The sequence below is a fragment of the Polyodon spathula genome, chromosome 28 (genome assembly GCF_017654505.1).
Source record: "Polyodon spathula isolate WHYD16114869_AA chromosome 28, ASM1765450v1, whole genome shotgun sequence".
Lineage (NCBI taxonomy): Eukaryota > Metazoa > Chordata > Actinopteri > Acipenseriformes > Polyodontidae > Polyodon > Polyodon spathula.
In genome coordinates, this window is record NC_054561.1 from 6,991,937 (window position 1) to 7,010,636 (window position 18,700).

The 18,700-nt window shown below is 39.4% G+C and overlaps 1 protein-coding gene across 7 annotated transcripts in view; it reads right to left on the reverse strand.

Annotated features, from left to right (window-relative positions):
• The window catches only part of LOC121301980 (ataxin-7-like protein 3), a 33,960-nt gene extending 16,682 nt beyond the window's left edge, over positions 1-17,278 (reverse strand). For 3 of the 7 annotated variants that reach the window (XM_041231736.1, XM_041231735.1, XM_041231729.1), the window contains exons 1-5: positions 17,061-17,278; positions 8,009-8,174; positions 5,011-5,124; positions 2,405-2,537; positions 1,210-1,381 (exon numbers count right to left, since the gene is read on the reverse strand). In XM_041231736.1, coding sequence (XP_041087670.1) covers positions 1,210-1,381; positions 2,405-2,537; positions 5,011-5,061 — 356 coding nt within the window. In that variant the 5' untranslated portion in view covers positions 5,062-5,124; positions 8,009-8,174; positions 17,061-17,278. Of the gene's footprint in view, positions 1-1,209; positions 1,382-2,404; positions 2,538-5,010; positions 5,125-8,008; positions 8,175-16,403; positions 16,442-17,045 lie in introns of those variants that run through there. The other 4 variants (XM_041231731.1, XM_041231730.1, XM_041231732.1 and 1 more) reach the window with 4 other exon arrangements.
• Positions 17,279-18,700: the final 1,422 nt, after the last annotated feature.

Genomic DNA, 18,700 nt, shown 5'->3' on the forward strand with positions numbered 1-18,700 from the left:
GGCCTCCGCCACCAGAGGGAGCCGGTCCGCCGCCGCCGCCTCCGCCACCAGAGGGAGCCGGGCCGCCGCCGCCGCCTCCGCCACCAGAGGGAGCCGGGCCGCCGCCTCCGCCTCCGCCACCAGAGGGAGCCGGGCCGCCGCCGCCGCCTCCGCCACCAGAGGGAGCCGGGCCGCCGCCTCCGCCTCCGCCACCAGAGGGAGCCGGTCCGCCGTCGCCGCCTCCGCCACCAGAGGGAGCCGGGTCCGCCGTCGCCGCCTCCGCCACCAGAGGGATCCGGGCCGCCGTCGCCGCCTCCGCCACGAGAGGGAGCCGGGCCGCCGCCGCCGCCGCCTCCGCCACTAGAGGGAGCCGGGGCCGCCGTCGCCGCCTCCGCCACCAGAGGGAGCCGGGCCGCCGTCGCCATGCTACCTTGGAGATTCGGGGCCCCCTCAACCAAAGAAGGCTTGGGGGCTCCGACATCAACCCCGCCCCCACCACCACCCACCATAACAGCCCACCCAAGGGACATAATTGGACTCTGGGGGGGGAGGGGGGGGGGGGGGGGGGAGTTGGCCGATTGCGGCCGGTGTACGTTGTACATGGGGGGAGGTGTGTGGCAGAGCAAAGCTCTGCCCTTTTAAATTGGCAGGGATGGGGTTAACTTCCCCTGCCTGCCTGGGTTTATTATGTTCAGGTGGCTGGGGTTGATTAGTTGATTAGGTTGATTAACGATCAATCAGCGCCCAGCCACCTGATAAAAAAGGAGGCCTCAGCTTCTCATTTGGGAGAGAGGGGGCTGAGGAAGCAGGTTGGTGTTTGTTTGAATTGTTTTTGAAATTTTCTAAATCCAGTGAAGGCATTGCCCAGCCTGAAAACTTTATTTTTGTGAGTTTTGTTTTTGTTTTAGTCATATTAAACGATTCGTCAAGGTCACCAACACACTCAGCAGCAGGGTTTCAATATGAAGTCACAACCGAGGGTATCTAGAGATTTAAAAACCATTCGGAAACCATGAAGTAGAATTACTAATCTTAAGTCTGACATTTAAGAAAGATACCACTGGCATAAGGACGAAGTCGGCCTTTAAAGCACATCACAGTTCAGTCAAACAGCAACAAGGTTCTAGTCCGTTCCTCCAGTCCCGGGTGCAGGTACATCATGCAGTGTATAAGGTTATGGTGCATGACATTTCACACTGAGGTACGGCTTCATTTCTGTGGTCTGCTCACCTGCGGTTGGCGATACGGCTGCTGTTCCTGCCCATGCCCAGACACTTCTCCAGGTGTGGGGCAAAGCGCGAGGCTGCAATGCTGCGGTTACAGTTAGGACACACACATTCCTTATTCTTCCACTGGTTATACACCTGCCCAAAGATATCCACGCCCGGTTGGTCTACAATTTCTGATAGGAGACAAATAGAGGTGGTGAAGGGGCTATAAACATACAAGGATTTTAATAATAAAAAGGTAAGAAACAGAATATTCTTGTGCAGAGAGCACATCACTGTACAGCACAGGTTCTGAAAAGGGTTTTTGTCACAGGCGTCAGGCAGATTTGTGTATCTCTCTTCCGTTGTATTTAAAAACTCTTCCAAAATATTATATAAAATGCAGATTTCACGAATGGCACAAAAGCTGATACTGAGAGCACAGAGCAGTAGACTGTAATCGCTTTTAAAACAAACATATTGCCAACTGTTATAATATTTTTTTTTTTTTGGAGTATGGATTGCAGAATATCCAGATCACAGCCCTGCTTGCAAAAGCGCTGGTTTTCTGTTCCCTCATTTCAATCCGAGCATCAGCACTGTGGCAAGAAGGAGCACGAACTGCACACACCCAGATGTTTAGAAGAAAGATCTCTCTCTCCAGGTGAACGTTCAAGTAAAATTTGAAAAAAAATAATTCTAGTTTTTTTTACCCATGAATTGTGAAAAATATCAAAGCTTAAATCACGAACATGCTGAAAAAACAAGACACAGCAAAAGTAAAGTGTTTCTTGTAAACACTGCAGGAGGTTCTGTAACATTTTAAATTTATTTTTTCTTTTAACAATTTCCGATTGCTTTTCGGGGCTGGGGTTACAAAGTTCAAGTTTATATGTCATTTTAATATGAAATACATACTATCAAAAACACATATTACAAAAAGTACATGGAAAGCCAAACGTTGTCAGAAATGTTGTACACAAAAAAAATAAATAATAAAAACAGGGCACATTTTCTCATAAGTTCAAGCACAACATCACACCTCTCACCATTAAAATACAGTACTTCATAAACTAAAATAAAATAGCTTTAAAACGCAGGTTTATTGAATGATGCAAATAAGATATTAGAGCACACGGTAGTAGAATGCACTTCAGTTTGTTTATCTACTGCAAAAACCTCTAGCTCCATGCTGCAAAGCTGTGCACCTAACTCACCAAAGTCCTTCATACTCTCTGGGTCTGTTTCATCCAGAAGGAAGTAGCCACACTTCACAGCTCGGTGCACCTCGAAACACAGCCCCAGGCAGGCATCGTCAATCAGATCTGTGTAGATCTCATGAGCCATGGCCTGGAACAGAGGAGAATGCCAGAGAGAGTCATGGAATTATTTATAAATTAATCTAAAGAAAGGAGAGAAACACTGAACAGAATGGGTGTTATTTATTTCTGACGTAATTTATGCATTGGTTTCCTTTGTGTGATGTTTTTGCCACTGAATACATTGCAAGTAGTGCCTGCTTTGCTATTTGAATAGTTGTCTCAGCAACACAATGACATTACATTATATTAACAAATTATGTACTAGGAATAATGCATAGGATTTCATCAATGCATTAGCCAAAGTGCTGGTCTACTTATAAACCAGAAGAAATTTCACTGAGAATTTATTATGGAAGGATGAACATGAGTTTCTCCCCCCCCCCCCAACCACCACATGACCTTTTCTCATTGTTTCTCTCACTGCAAACTGTGGGCTGTATTCATGAAGCATTAGCATGCCAGTGCCTGCACTTCAGTCCTACACACTCATACCAGGACACAGCCTTGCGTGCATGAAACTCAGAATCCGGCAATATTTAAAGTATTAAAGCAAGTTATTTTCAAACATTAACTGTACTGAATGACTTGTGTCAAGTGGAGGTATTTGTAGCATCGTTATTTACAGATGAGCTGGAAAATATTTATTCCGTTTACAAAAAAAAATTTGGACTTTATCATCCACAAAATGTATATTTTCCCCAATAAGTGGTCAGCATGTATGGTTATAAATGAGATTAAAAAATGTAAACATTCAACTCCAATACAACTCTCTCCTTCTCTCACGCTAATCCAGTTTCACAGGACATTAAGTTTCTCATTGAAACCACTGGGGACATTACAGAGAATTCAAAACCTCCCACGAGACTCGAACGAAAGTAAATGATTCTCATGCTTTCAAGTCCAAACGAACGAATGCATTCAAAAATGTGTTTTTTCTTCTTTTTTTGCACATGCTTTGAACTGAAATGAAAGCCCTTATAAACAAGCTTGTATTTCTGGTTCTCACAGCTTCCAAGGTTCAATATGTGAGAAAAGATTGTGGTGGTGTCCTTATGTTCAACTTTGCTCTTTTGTAATTCTGATACTGTGAAAGTTTGTTCTGGTAATACAGTAACACTGAAACCTGTGGTTTACTAATTCTATATTAAACTTCTTGACTAGTTGATTTGCAATCACTTCTCATTGCCTTTACAAAAAAAAAAAAAAAAAAAAAAAAGGATTGCTTGTACACTAAAATCTTTATTAGATTCCATCTGCTCTTCTCTCAAGTGCAAACACCAAAGCAGCATGGGCTGGGTGTTTATAATGAAAGTAAAGAACAAGCATGCGCAATGCAGTTCATTTACAATAAGCTGCACTGTACTTCCATTTACAAATCCACACGCTACTTAGGAAATACTAAATAATGAATCCAACACTGGACTGGTTAATTCGGGCGTCAGGGGAATGCTCCCCGATTTCCTCTGCTGTGCATTGTCAATGTTGATCCAATAAGGATAAACTATTACAGAATCTGGTTCAAGCTTGGTTCCCAAACAGTGGCAGATATGAAAACTGCTCTTCTTTACCTCTGTATTAATCCAGAGGGGGTTTCCCTCCTAAGGGGTGATTTATTGGCCCCCTTCTTAAATACGTTCAATCAGTGAATTAAGCAGAAATCAAGGTTTATATAAGAACATAAGATAGTTTACAAATGAGAGGAGGCCATTCGGCCCATCTTGCTCGTTTGGTTGTTAGTAGCTTATTGATCCCAGAATCTCATCAAGCAGCTTCTTGAAGGATCCCAGGGTGTCAGCTTCAACAACATTACTGGGGAGTTGATTCCAGACCCTCACAATTCTCTGTGTAAAAAAGTGCCTCCTATTTTCTGTTCTGAATGCCCCTTTGTCTAATCTCCATTTGTGACCCCTGCTCCTTGTTTCTTTTTTCAGGTCAAAAAAGTCCCCTGGGTCGACATTGTCAATACCTTTAATTTGAATGCTTGAATTAGGTCGCTGCATAGTCTTCTTTGTTCAAGACTGAACAGATTCAATTCTTTTAGCCTGTCTGCATATGACATGCCCTTTAAACCAGGAATAATTCTGGTCAGTCTTCTTTGCATTCTTTCTACAGCAGCAATATCCTTTTTGTAGCGAGGTGACCAGAACTGAACACAACATTCAAGATGAGGTCTTACTAATGCATTGTACAGTTTTACCATTACTTCCCTTAATTTAAATTCAACACTTTTCACAATGTATCCGAGCATCTTGTTGGCCTTTTTTTATCGCTTCCCCACATTGTCTAGATGAAGACATTTCTAAGTCAACAAAAACTCCTAGGTCTTTTTCATAGATTCCTTCTCCAATTTCAGTAACTCCCATGATATTTATAATGCACGTTTTTATTTCCTGCATGCAGTACCTTACACTTTTCTCTATTAAAATGTGGCTGTATTAAGATGTCACACTGCTTAGATCAAAAGGAAGCACTAATTAAGCCAGACTCCCTTTCCCTCTTACCTCCAGTTTACTGTTGTCCAGGCCAGATAGAGACATTTCCTCCATTTTCATTTGCAAACACTAAATGGGGTAGAATTGTGGTCTACATAGTACAGGCGGCGTTGGGAAACGGCACTGCAAAACAATACAAAAAGAATTCAGGTTAAAAGGCTTGGAAAGATCATCTCATTCGAGCGTCTGAGCCCCTGAAATGTTGGCAGGCTCGTGTAAAAAAAGAAATAAATAAATAGTCAAAAGAAATAGTGTTGCAATGGATCAATAACATCAAAACACCATTCGACATGCAAACCACAAAGCATCAGCAGTGTGGTAAATACAAAAAAAAATCTGTATTCTGTACTGATGAAAAATCGATCACACCCGTTTAAGTTTTCAAAATAACAAGACAGTTGGTGTCCCTGCAGCTAAAAGTGCTTTTTGGGGACCGTAAACAAATTAATTAAAAGGGGGCTTAACAGTTAATGGATTTTACTACAGTAGTTATTTTACTAGTTATTTTGCTAGTTGACTAGTTGGTGCCAGTAGTCGACTAGTTGCAACTAGTTGCATTTTTTGGAACAGTGCACTTTGCTCAGTCATTCTGTTGTTTGGATTTGAATGAATGCAAGATACACTGCAAATTGTGACACTGTTTAAAAAAAAAAAAAAAAATATATGTGAAAAAGCAAATCAATGCTAGAATCTCTTGGCCAGGAAAAGTTATTTTTGTACATTATAGACCATTTCAGCTGATGAGGTTTTTTTCTCCCCATAGAACCACATGTCCTGACATGGGCTACAGTATTTGAACATCTGCAATGATCTGCAGTGCAAGTGTTGTCAAGCTTCTGCTTGTGAGCGCTGTACTGCGGAGCTCAGTTCTCTAGCCTCCCATCCCCAGTCCTGCAGCACAGCCTGGCATCAGACAGCTCCAGGCTGGAGGAGGAAACAATGAGGAAATGCAGTAGCCCTGCCGAGGGTCTCCCTCCTTCAGACTAGCTCCAGATGAAGGTCACATAATAGCAAATCAAAACTGCATTTTCAATGTTGATCCAATATGCTGCCTCGTTCCCATGGTCTCCGCAGTGTGAAAGGTTCTGCACAGTTGTACCGGTTCTATAATTTATGTTGCATGACAATTAACATTCGCTTGTTGCAATGCCGGCCATCTGCAGGGCCTTTAACTATAATACTCCTTGACAGCTGTCACATTCGTTTATTATGTTACTTGGCACAGCCTAAGCAAAAAAACAAGGCAACCCAATAATCAAAGAAAGCTGCCATGCAGAACTGCCTCTGTGATAAAACTCTAGCCACCACCAAACTGCTTAATGGTGAGCACAGCTGCCTTTCTGGGAGGCAATGGGGACCCCCTGGTGTGGTTCCACTTACTACCATGAAGTCCAAAACAAGCTGCTTTTTCTCGAGCAGACAGACGCCATGTCAAACAGGCTGAATATACAATCAATAGTGAAAAGACATCAGGACTGTCATCTGATTTGGAAAGATATGTCTTGATATCACACCCCGAAAGCCAGCCCTGTGCATACGAGTGGAGTCTGGGGGCGGTGTGATATGTAATGTACACACAAGTTTGTCAAAAGGGGTTAGAACTGTTGTCTACAGCTATGAACAAAAGTTTCGCATCACCAAGTACAAGGGTCTCCAACCCTGGTCCTAGAGAGCTACTGAGTCTGCTGGTTTTAATTGCACCAGTTATTGGCTTAATTAGTCACGATTAACAGGTGTTCCAGATCTTTAGCCACTGATGATGTAAAGACACCTAGAAAACCTGCTGGACAGGGGAGCTCCAGGACCAGCATTGGAGACCCTGCCCTAGAATTTTAGGACAGATACATAGATAGATACATAGATAAAAACATAATTTAGATCTTAATTAATATCATGTAACTCAACATAACTACAAAATGGTTGCAAAAGTCTACCGGAAGCCATAATAGGAGTACTGTATTTAATATCACTTTTTTCTTAAGTATATGGAAAACTACAAAGCGGTACGCAATTCAACATGTCAACATCATTCAGCAGGTTTCATTTGATTTTATGAAGCAAAATTTGTGAATTTTACAGGGGGATACAAAACTTTTAGCCAAAGCTCTACATGGTATAAACCCGATTCATACACCTCTGCCATAAATTCAACGAAGAGCCAACAGGAACATTAAAATCGTAATTATGCTACACATGAATTGTGTCAAAGAAGGTTCTTCGCAAGTTTCATCACAATTTAACAAGGGGTCCTCACAATCCCATAACAAGCACAAGGTTAAAGAACATTTTATTCTGAAACTAGGAGTATAAAAAAAAGTTTGTTGTATATTGGTGCAAAACCAATAGATTTACCGTGTTCCCAATGCAGAGCAGGGGTGTCCAATCCCAGTCCTGGAGGGGCTATTCCACTCCAGTTTTAACAGGTAACATTATGTCATTAACAACTATACTGGATGGAAGAAGGTTGGAACAAAGACCAGGAGTGGTTTAAAATATTATTTTAGATTGCAGGGTTGTGTGGTTTTGTTCTCTTACGTGTTACTGTTGTGCAGTTTACGTAGTGATCTCAGATCGGACCTCAAGGAGCAATCACTCCGAGTATCGCGTGTAATCGCAACCGCTTTCCATGTAGAGAACAATTTTTGCAAGTATAGCCTTTGTTTTCATGAAATTTACAGTTCCTTAGTTTTTACATTCTCAAAATATTAAATTTGTGATGTGGATAAGACATTTACTGTGAAAATTTTTGTTTTAGTGTCCCAGCACACACCCCAGTTGTTTAACATCAGAGGATTGATCCTCTACCTGGCAATGACCCCCACCAAAGCTCCATGTCAAAAATGAAGGTATTTAAAAGAGCAATGCCTTCCTAAATACTCTATACTATAGATACTGTCAATTCTGAAACTATTTTTGCAAATATTTTTTGATTGACAACAAGGCTAGTAATGTATTGTTAGATTAGCAGACTTGGGCAGTTCTTATTGGCCCTGTATTCAATACTTACAAATATTTACAGATGTGCCAACCTGGGGGTGGGGCAACCTAGCCAGGGTTTGAGGAGAGTGCAGACTGGCTCAGCCCTGCAGAACAGCCTTTCCTTTCTCAGAGCAATATTACCATCAAGGCTGCTGCTTGTGCAATCCAATGCTGGTTATCTTTGAGGGCACAGCCTGCATAGAGAAGCATGTAGACATCAGATCAAGGGAAATGTCATCTCTGTCTGGTTATTTTCTTGATCACAGTGACTCAACAGGCCCTGTCGTTCCTATTGCTTGCTGCTGATCTTTTTGTTTTCAAGGCTTTATTTTCAAGTTGAAGCAGATGAAGCCCATTTTTTCTAGCACGATGCTGCTTGCTCACTTCCTGCGTTACAGGGAACTGGAACCCGCCTTATACCTCATTTCCATGGACAGGAAACTCGAGCGACTCAAAACTGGTCTGAATTCTCCCAGATCTCAAGTAGATGGACATGCGAGTTGGGCAGGAAATACTTGCGAGTTAAAGGTAAATGACATTCATTCGCTGCAGACGGTATTAGTCAAATTGTCAGTGATTTAAAAGATAAATCCATCTAGACATTCTTTCACATTTGTTTCATGCAGTACATATACCACTGGCAGACTGGTATGCAGAACAGGGAAAGCTGGACAAGGGTAATAACGTGTCAGATGTCAAAGTGGATATGAGAACGGCAGTGAAGTAGCCAATCTGCATGAAAACATTAAAAGTAGACTGGACATTTCCATCAAAGGATTAAAATCTGGAGCTGATCTGATGTGATCAGAAAGCCAGGGGCACTGTAAACTGCGCCTGTTGCTGTAGTAGGACTGTTCTTTATTATGTTAAGTATTTTTCGTGTTTTTTTTTTTTTTTTTTTTTTTTTTTTAACAAAGGTTTAATTAAATAAGACAAAATTGTTTGCCAGACTTGTTAGAAAGAGTATAACAAAAAGTTTGATTGTTATTGTCAATACGACTACTGAAGAAACCAAGGTATCGCAAAGTCCGTACACAAAATAAAACGTTTTTATAAATTAGTTCTGCACCATATAAAACGGAGTTGATTTTACCAGTGCTTGCTAGTATAACTGATCAGGCCTTTTTTGTTCTCCAAGTTGCTGCAGTGACTTTGCAGATGCTAGTATAATGAGTTACTGTAAGAGATACCGTTTCAGCCAACAGATTTTATTAAGCAAATATTTATTTCAATCTTTTTGGAATTAAAAGTATAAATATAAAAATATGTTGTGTTTTTGTTTGTGAATGTGCTCAGTGAAAAACAGCAATTCAAAAATCATCAAAATCCCCCCAAGGTAGCACATCCGCCAAATTTAACACCAGAAAAAAAAAAAAATGTCCTGGTACACGTATGTTCCCGCCCACTATGACATTTTTGATTGACATTTAGTGATGTAATTTCCTCCCAGCCCGAATTCAGAGTTTAGAGTTCAGGCCAGGCCGAGGAATGAAATGAACCTTTGTTTTAAAAAAAAAAAAAAAAAAAAAAAATGTAACCTTTAGCCTAGCAATGGGCAATGTAATTTTATTTCAAGGTTTCACTTAAATTCTGCTAATGCACTGTAGATCTGTGTAGTCAAAAGCAATTCAATCTGATACGTGGTGTCTGTCTTGCATTGTTTTTATTTTACACCCTCTAGGCCTATTCTATCTCCCATGTAGCTGGAAAACAGTTCTCCGTAAGGTCCTCAAATAGAGTCTCATGTGAGCAAGCACTGGAAACACTACATTTGGTGCGACTGCTGTGCAGTTAATAACTATAAACAAGTGCACACATTCGTAGCTACCACAGGGGACATTTGAATGCTCAGCAGGTTTGGTCCAGTGGTTAAAGAAACAGGCTTGTAAACAGGAGGTCCCCGGTTCAAATCCCAGCTCAGCCACTGACTCATCGTGTGACCCTGAGCAAGTCACCTGTAAGCGACTCTGCAACTGATGCATAGTTCACATACTGTAGTCTCGTATCTTGTAAAGCACTTATGAAAAGCCAATATGAAAAGGTGCTATATAAAAATTAAAAATCTATTTTCTTTAAATAAGGCCTATAGTCCAATAAGTACACTTTCTTTGTCACAGGTAATAGGAACAGATCATAAGCTCTCGTTCTATGGTGCACGTAGGAAACTAGAACAGGAAATGAACCTGCAGTCGAAAGCATGTACCATACTTTCACACTCAGTGCTGTGGCAAGACGTGGGGCCACGCATTGACAAAATCTGTACATTAAATCATCTGTATAATGTCAATTTTAGCTGTTGCATTTCATGTCTGTCAATCTTTTCTATAGACCTAGCCACAGACATTGCCCGTGACAGGAAAGGCACTTGATAAAACGCCAGTATCTTCATGTAGCAAAATGATTTAAATCCACTTCAGGTGCACAAATAATACCTCCAGCAAGTGTTTGGAGAACTAGGGTTCATTTTAATCTGAAAAAATTAAAAACTTGTTTAAAAAAAAGTTTATGGAGTTTGAGATACCTGCACCGTGGATGTCTTTAGTTATATCTACAACATATCCACAATAACAATCAATTTTGACTTGCTTAACAAAACCATTAAAAAAAAAAAAACGAAACATGAAAAATGCTTAACATAAAAAAAGAGCAGTCCTACTACAGTAGCAGGCGAAGTTTACACTGCCTCTGGGTTTCTGATCGCATCAATTCCACATTTAAAATACACTGAAGGAAATGTCTACTTTTAATGTTTTCAAGCAAATTTGCTTCAACACTGCCGTTCTCGTATCCAAGAAGGCATCCTACACATTATCACCCTTGTTCAGCACTTCTTTCCCTGTTTTGCATACCAGTCTGCCAGAGGTATATGTACTGCATGAAACAAATGTGAAAGAATATCTAGATAGAATTCTCTTTTTAAATGATTGACATTTTTTCTGCAATACCGTCTGCAGGGAATGCATGTGTTGGCCTTTAACTCGCAAGTATTTCCTGCCCAGCTCACGTGGTAAGTCAGGTAACTCGGAACACCATGGAAACGCCTCCTTTTTCACCAACTCGAGATGTCTGTACATGGAAACGAGGTAAAAATTAGGACCAGCATAGGGAATAGAAGGAAATAACTAAACTTGCAGAAGCTTATAACACTAGCACTGTGTGCTCAATCCACAAAGTACACTAGCTAGCTAGCTAGACATTTAATTTCAGTCACAAAACGTTTGGGATTATGCTGCAGAGTCCCGAATCTGTTTGGCTGAAAAACACGCTGAACACAAACTGTAAATAAACCAGCTTTCCAAAAATAACAAGTTTGTAACTGGTAAGAGAAGCTTTACCCAATTAATATTAATATATTAGGTACAAACAGTACAGGAATTAGATTTGGAATTCAGAAATGGAGTGAAAATATCTGGGGTTAGTGTAGGTTAATATTTTTCTAGAATATTTTCACTGGTTTCAAATTACAATGTTCACTACTGTTCAAAGATTTTGAAAATGTTTCGGAGAATGACTAGGCGTGCAGGCCAGGTATTGCCTGGGTAAATCCAGTCAGAGCAACTAAATATATTGGTATCACGCAATCAAATTACTTTTACATAGCACCACTAAAGGCAGAGCTATCAGAAAGCGCTTCACGATAAAAAATAAAATAAGTAAAAAGGTCAGCAAAACGAAACAGTTAAATAAAATAAATAAGATTCAGGACCCTGAAAAAGCTTTAAAGGGTCAACCGAATTTTAAAAGTGATACAGAATCAAATAGCAAGCCAACCCCTAAAAGTCAACTCTGCAAAAACAGCGAAATATTTTAATGCTGTCTTGCAACTGCAGCGGTAGTTCAAAAATCATCCATTTACTACCATTGCAGAATCTCGATGGGCTATTTGTTCTGATATTATATGTTATCCCCAGTGTTCTGCAATGATGATTCCCTAGACTAGCCACAAGCTGATAGTTGGGGTACCACTACGAGACACCTTCATAATAAAATATGATTCTTGGCGACTTCTACTTTGCAATAAAAACCACACCTGGTTATCTTTACACTATTTGCCTTAGATAATAGAAGTTTTCTTATTCCCACTCCAAACTAAACTGACATGTCCATGTTAATACTAGCAGGTGGTTATACATGTCATCTGCAAGCTCCATGGTAGCTCAAAGGCTGTCAATTTTACAAACAAACTGAGAAAATATTAACAAATATGTTTAACACTAACCTTTAAGAACCATTGTGTGTCTACTGATATGCAGTCATTATAGAACAAAGCTTACCTACAACCATATTACACAGACATCTGATCTTACACATTGCTTTAATTCTGAAACAGTAATTCAGTAATAGCTGCCTAGAGCATCCATTGACCACAACTCCACCCATCTCATGCGAGAACAAGAAGGATTTTAATGGACACAGAGTAATCCATCTCATATCCGACTGCAGTGGGACCAGAGTAAGGGCGGATATGTAAAGGTGGAAAAATGAATCTGTTTTAAATCTCATTATACACAGCTGTAACAATTACTATATTCACACAATTATTGTTTTGAGATTCAGCTTTTATTAGGGAGCTCCCCTAAATCCCTTGTTTAGAAAGATACAGGGTATTAATGCGTGTGACAGATTAGCCGGCTGCCTTGTGATGCGTGCATTCGCTGCTGAGTGACAGGCAGGAGATCGAGACAGAGGTTGAAGTTGATATGCCCCGCAGGCAAACAGGATTTCTTTACATATCAACACAGTGATATGTAACAACAGCTCACCTGACACTACCAGCAATGGTAGCACACAGAGTACATACACCACAGCGTACGAAAACTTTGGCAGGATCTACAATATTTGAACTAACATTTTCTTTTCAATAATAAACTAATGTTGCTGAAGAGATTGATCATGGCGGAGAAAGGGCTAGGGAGGATACGCGATGGATTACTGTACTGACTATTTTTATTAAGTCTCTATTATTGCTGTTAGTAATATACGTGATCTTATATATTAAGATTGCCCTCTGTTCACCTATAAATGACATACCAGACCCACTGGCACATGTGCAACTCCTGAGGAAATGCATTATATACAGTGGCTTGCGAAAGTATTGACCCCCCTTGGCATTTTTCCTATTTTGTTGCCTTACAACCTGGAATTAAAATGGATTTTTATCTGGATTTCATGTAATGGACATACACAAAATAGTCCAAATTGGTGAAGTGAAATGAAAATAATAACTTGTTTAAAAAAATTCTGAAAAATAACTAACGGAAAAGTGGTGTGTGCATATGTATTCACCCCCTTTGCTATTAAGCCTCTAAATAAGATCTGGTGCAACCAATTACCTTCAGAAGTCACATAATTAGTTAAATAAAGTCCACCTGTGTGCAATCTAAGTGTCACATGATCTCAGTATATATATACACCTGTTCTGAAAGGCCCCAGAGTCTGCAACACCACTAAGCAAGGGGCACCACCAAGCAAGCGGCACCATGAAGACCAAGGAGCTCTCCAAACAGGTCAGGGACAAAGTTGTGGAGAAGTACAGATCAGGGTTGGGTTATAAAAAAATATACAAAACTTTGAACATCCCACGGAGCACCATAAAGCCATTATTAAAAAATGGAAAGAATATGGCACCACAACAAACCTGGCAAGAGAGGACCGCCCACCAAAACTCACGGACCAGGCAAGGAGGGCATTAATCAGAGAAGCAACAAAGAAACCAAAGATAACCTTGAAGGAGCTGCAAAGCTCCACAGCAGAGAATGGAGTCTCTGTCCATAGGACCACTTTAAGCCGTACACTCCACAGAGCTGGGCTTTACGGAAGAGTGGCCAGAAAAAAGCCATTGCTTAAAGAAAAAAATAAGCAAATATGTTTGGTGTTCGCCAAAAGGCATGTAGGAGACTCCCCAGACATATGGAAGAAGGTACTCTGGTCAGACGAGACTAAAATTGAGCTTTTTGGCCATCAAGGAAAATGCTATGTCTGGCGCAAACCCAACACCTCTCATCACCCTGAGAACACCATCCCCACAGTGAAGCATGGTGGTGGCAGCATCATGCTGTGGGGATGTTTTTCATCGGCAGGGACTGGGAAACTGGTCAGAATTGAAGGAATGATGGATGGCGCTAAATACAGGGAAATTCTTGAGGGAAACCTGTTTCAGTCTTCCAGAGATTTGAGACTGGGACGGAGGTTCACCTTCCAGCAGGACAATGACCCTAAGCATACTGCTAAAGCAACACTCGAGTGGTTCAAGGGGAAACATTTAAATGTCTTGGAATGGCCTAGTCAAAGCCCAGACCTCAATCCAATTGAGAATCTGTGGTATGACTTAAAGATTGCTGTACACCAGCGGAACCCATCCAACTTGAAGGAGCTGGAGCAGTTTTGCCTTGAAGAATGGGCAAAAATCCCAGTGGCTAGATGTGCCAAGCTTATAGATACATACCTCAAGAGACTTGCAGCTGTAATTGCTGCAAAAGGTGGCTCTACAACGTATTGACTTTGGGGGGGGTGAATACTTATGCACGCTCAAGTTTTCTTTTTTTTTGTCTTATTTCTTGTTTGTTTCACAATAAAAAAATATTTTGCATCTTCAAAGTGGTAGGCATGTTGTGTAAATCAAATGATACAAACCCCCAAAAAATCAATTTTAATTCCAGGTTGTAAGGCAACAAAATAGGAAAAATGCCAAGGGGGGTCAATACTTTCGCAAGCCACTGTAAACCGGAGCTTGAAACTGACACTAGCCCTGCCATCAGTTCTGTGTTTCAGAACATTCTTTAGGTGTATTATTGAAATGAGTTTGAACACTCTGCAGCTGGAATATCTCGCTTCATCACAGAATCAGTAATGCACACCTGAGTCTGTAGGTTTTCTAATAGGAGGATCATGTAGCTATCAAACCCCTTGCTTCTGAAATTTCAATGATAGACTTTACTGAAGGTAGCTCTGAAGCCCAGAGCTGGCTGCAGAGCGAGTTTCAGTTTAAAGCCAGGACATAATCTGGCCCACCAAAAAGTTAAAATCCTGGGCTAGTTTGTGATTGCTTGGCATCCCTGAATAGATAATCATCCACTCCTCAAATAAACACAACATATTTTAGTAAGCAAGTGGTCCAACAAGTGAAGTTGTACCCTAAATGTTATCTTTATGGTAAGGATTTTGCAAAATTCATAAAATGAACAACACTGTTGCGTTAACTTTTAAGATTGTTCTTTGAATCATAAACTGCTGGTTTAGCTAGACTGAAAAAACGTGGATTTCAGAATGCTTCTAAATATTCCAACTGATCCGATTAAATATGAAATGAATTGTGTTTTGAAGCAGTCGTGTTGTATTCTTGTTGAAACGTCTCAATTGTGAACCAAGAAAAAGGGGCTGAAATTATTTTCCAAGTACAGTTTTAACAAGAAATCTGTATTTGCGCAACCACAGAAAACCAATCCATTGCTAACTTGTGTTCTGTATTCCCTTCTCACATCATCCTTTTGTCTAAGAAATGTAGGTGATGCAACAACCAATCGATAAAATTGCCTGTTCTCAGCATCTGTACAACACCTACTGACTGGTCTTACCAACAACAAGATTGAAAAGACTGTCTGGCCACTCTGATTGCTCATCAGAATAGAAGTCTCAGTTTGGAATGACTAACAGCAGGACAACCTAGAGAGTGGGGGGGGGACGGTAAAAGGCTTGTTAACTGAAAAAACAAACTGTCTGATGGTTCCATCTAGTTTTGCCATAAGGATAGAAATGCATTTCATTTTAATGTAGGCTATCAGCTTTTCGTTCACACACAACAGACACTTCTGGAATCCTCTCCCTGCTTAATTATCAAAACATAAAACACCATCTGTCTTTTTTTTATACATTTTGGGATTCTAAAAGTATAGATGTAGTTTTGCTTGGAATCAAACGGTTAATGGTGGTCTGGGTTTTTTTGCATGTAGATGGTCACATCTAGTGTGTTTTATTTCACATGCATACCTTATACATCTTTAGTTTTCAGATTATAATTTGTTAGAAAATATTTAATTGTGCAGTTTTATTTAATTATATTGATACACTTTATTAAGCCTGCAACATGTTGTAGTTAAAATAAGTGGGTTTTTAAAGTATGACTTGAAATACTTGGAAATAGGCATGTTTAACTATTTTTTTTTTTTTTTTTTTTTTTTTTTTTTTTTTTTAAAAGGAGTGGCGTACGCACGTTCATTCCTCGGGATGATGTTGAAAATGTAGCATCTTCCTTTTTTTTCTTTAGTTTTCATATGTGGTACAACTAATTTACACCCAAAGGGGTTGTCTAGACCAGGCCTTACATGAGTTTGAACATCACAATTTACAAGTCACGTCAGAACGTCAAAACCACAGCAAACATTCTCCTGTCTCTTCATTGAGTGTGAAAATAATCAGATTCTTACCGTTTACAGAAGGGGTTCGTTGTTTTTTTTTTTTTTTTTTTTTTTTGTTTTTTTTTTTTTTTTTTTTTTTTTTTTCGTTTTTCTTTCGCTATTGCCTGCAACTTGCAAGAAAATCATCAAATGTACAGCTTGGGTAGCACAATCTACAACAGCAGCCAGCATTTACTGTAGTCTAGTGGATCGAGTAAGTCCCGGATATACTGTAACCATGCCCCCCCCCTTTTTTTTTTTTAGTTTATGGAGGTATAGAAAAAGAAAGCGATACAGCATATATTGTAGGGAACAAATCAACCAAACACACACTAAACCCTCCACCCTGAAAACACAACACTCGTATCTGTCTAAATGCAACTGAAAAGATTAGTGTTTAATTTCTAAGCGCAATGTATTAATTACGAATCATCTTATCTTTGGGAGTAATTTACATCAACACGTCGATTAAAACAAAGCCCCAAATTATACTGTTGAAAAGCAAGAGACTAGCTTCATAGAGGGAGAAAAAAAGCCACCATTTCCAGTACAATGTTCTCGAAATGGTTAAAAATGTAGCCCTAAACGGGAGCAATGTTGTAATTTGTAAAACCATCCGAAGGACACTCCGGTGCAACTGTTATATAACAACAAGTGATTATATTTTGTTACCTGCATTTTACTCACCCTGACTCTTGAAGGGTCGAGGCTGGAGATCAGAGCCGAATCCAGCAGCTCCTTCCCCGGCAAACCATCTCATGAAGACACCGGTGCCCCAACCGCCCCCGCATAACTCCTTACGATAACGAAATTTGAAGCTATCCAAATTCCTCAGAAATATCCACACACAAAATTAAATATATATTGCCATTTTTTTTTTAAACAAATTAAAACACTTTAAGAAATGCAACTATATATATATATATATATATATATATTTTGCATATATATATATTTTAAAACGATTATTTATCTATAGTTTTGCAACAGCAGCGTAATGCGTTTCATATGCACGTCTTTATCTGTGAAGTGCTCGTTTAAACGTGGTAGTACCAAAAAAAAAAAATTAATTATATTTCAAAATAATAACAGCAACAATACAGACTCTGGGGACAGCCTACCTTGGTAAGCCTAGTCGTTACCCGCCCAGAGTGACACCCAAACAGACCAGCAGCGGAGCGATTTTGTAAAGCTGTTCACCAATTAGCTCTCGGTGTGGGCGGATAATTCCTCAAACGTCCTGTTTCAAGTTGCGTTGCGCAGTAGCAAGTAATTCACATTATAATTGTTATGCTAAGTATTATGTTGCGCTGCTTTTTACTGCCTTTAGCGAAATAGAGTCGTTATTCTATAACAACACCATATAAAACGTTCATATTTACAACGACTAGTGTACGTTTATGAAAAAGCGGTTTAACGTCACGAAATGTTAAAAACGCATATTCCCTTTCGTGTTCTATAAAATACAGTTAGAAACCAATATCCGAATTTAAATTGTTCCCGAGAATTACTAGGACCAAAAACTTTGTAATTATGGATGGCGGGACGTCGACACGCCCAACAGTTTTAAAGTAGCTTACATTAATTAATCCAAAAATATAAAATAAGGTTTTATACTTATTTCAGTAAATAAGAGCAGAATGCCTATGCATTGCGGAACCAACCATGCTGTGTGACTGATTCTCTATTCGTGACTCTTATATCAAGGTTACACAAACACACAATATACAAGAGACTGGGATGCAAACTAACCCTACCAAATCACCGTAGGTTAACGTATTAATAAAAAGGACGTTACAGTTTTTATATTATAACACGGGTTTAAACATATAATTGTGCTCAAATACATTTGGGAAACATGTTTTGTTTGTATTTGCGCAACTCTCCTGGATGAAGGACTTGGGAGTCGCATCTGTATCGCAAGAGGGCGCCACATTGTTTCCAGCACTGAAAATAATAAGTATTAGGTTTATTAAATATATATATATATATATATATATATATATATATATATATATATATATATATATAGGTATATATTACAGCATTTCATGTTCCATTTCAAAATGTCACGTTTAAATTTTTGTTAGTTTTTCATATATTTCATATATATATATTATATATATATATATATATATATATATATATATATATATATATATATATATATATATATATATATATGGAAAGTCTATACTTCCTTTCAAAATTTTCACCCTTTGTTGCCTTGTAGCCTGGAATTAAAATGCATTACAGGCAGTTTTTTTTTTCATTTATCTACACATCCTACCCCACAACTTCCAAGTGAAAAAAATATTCTAGAAATT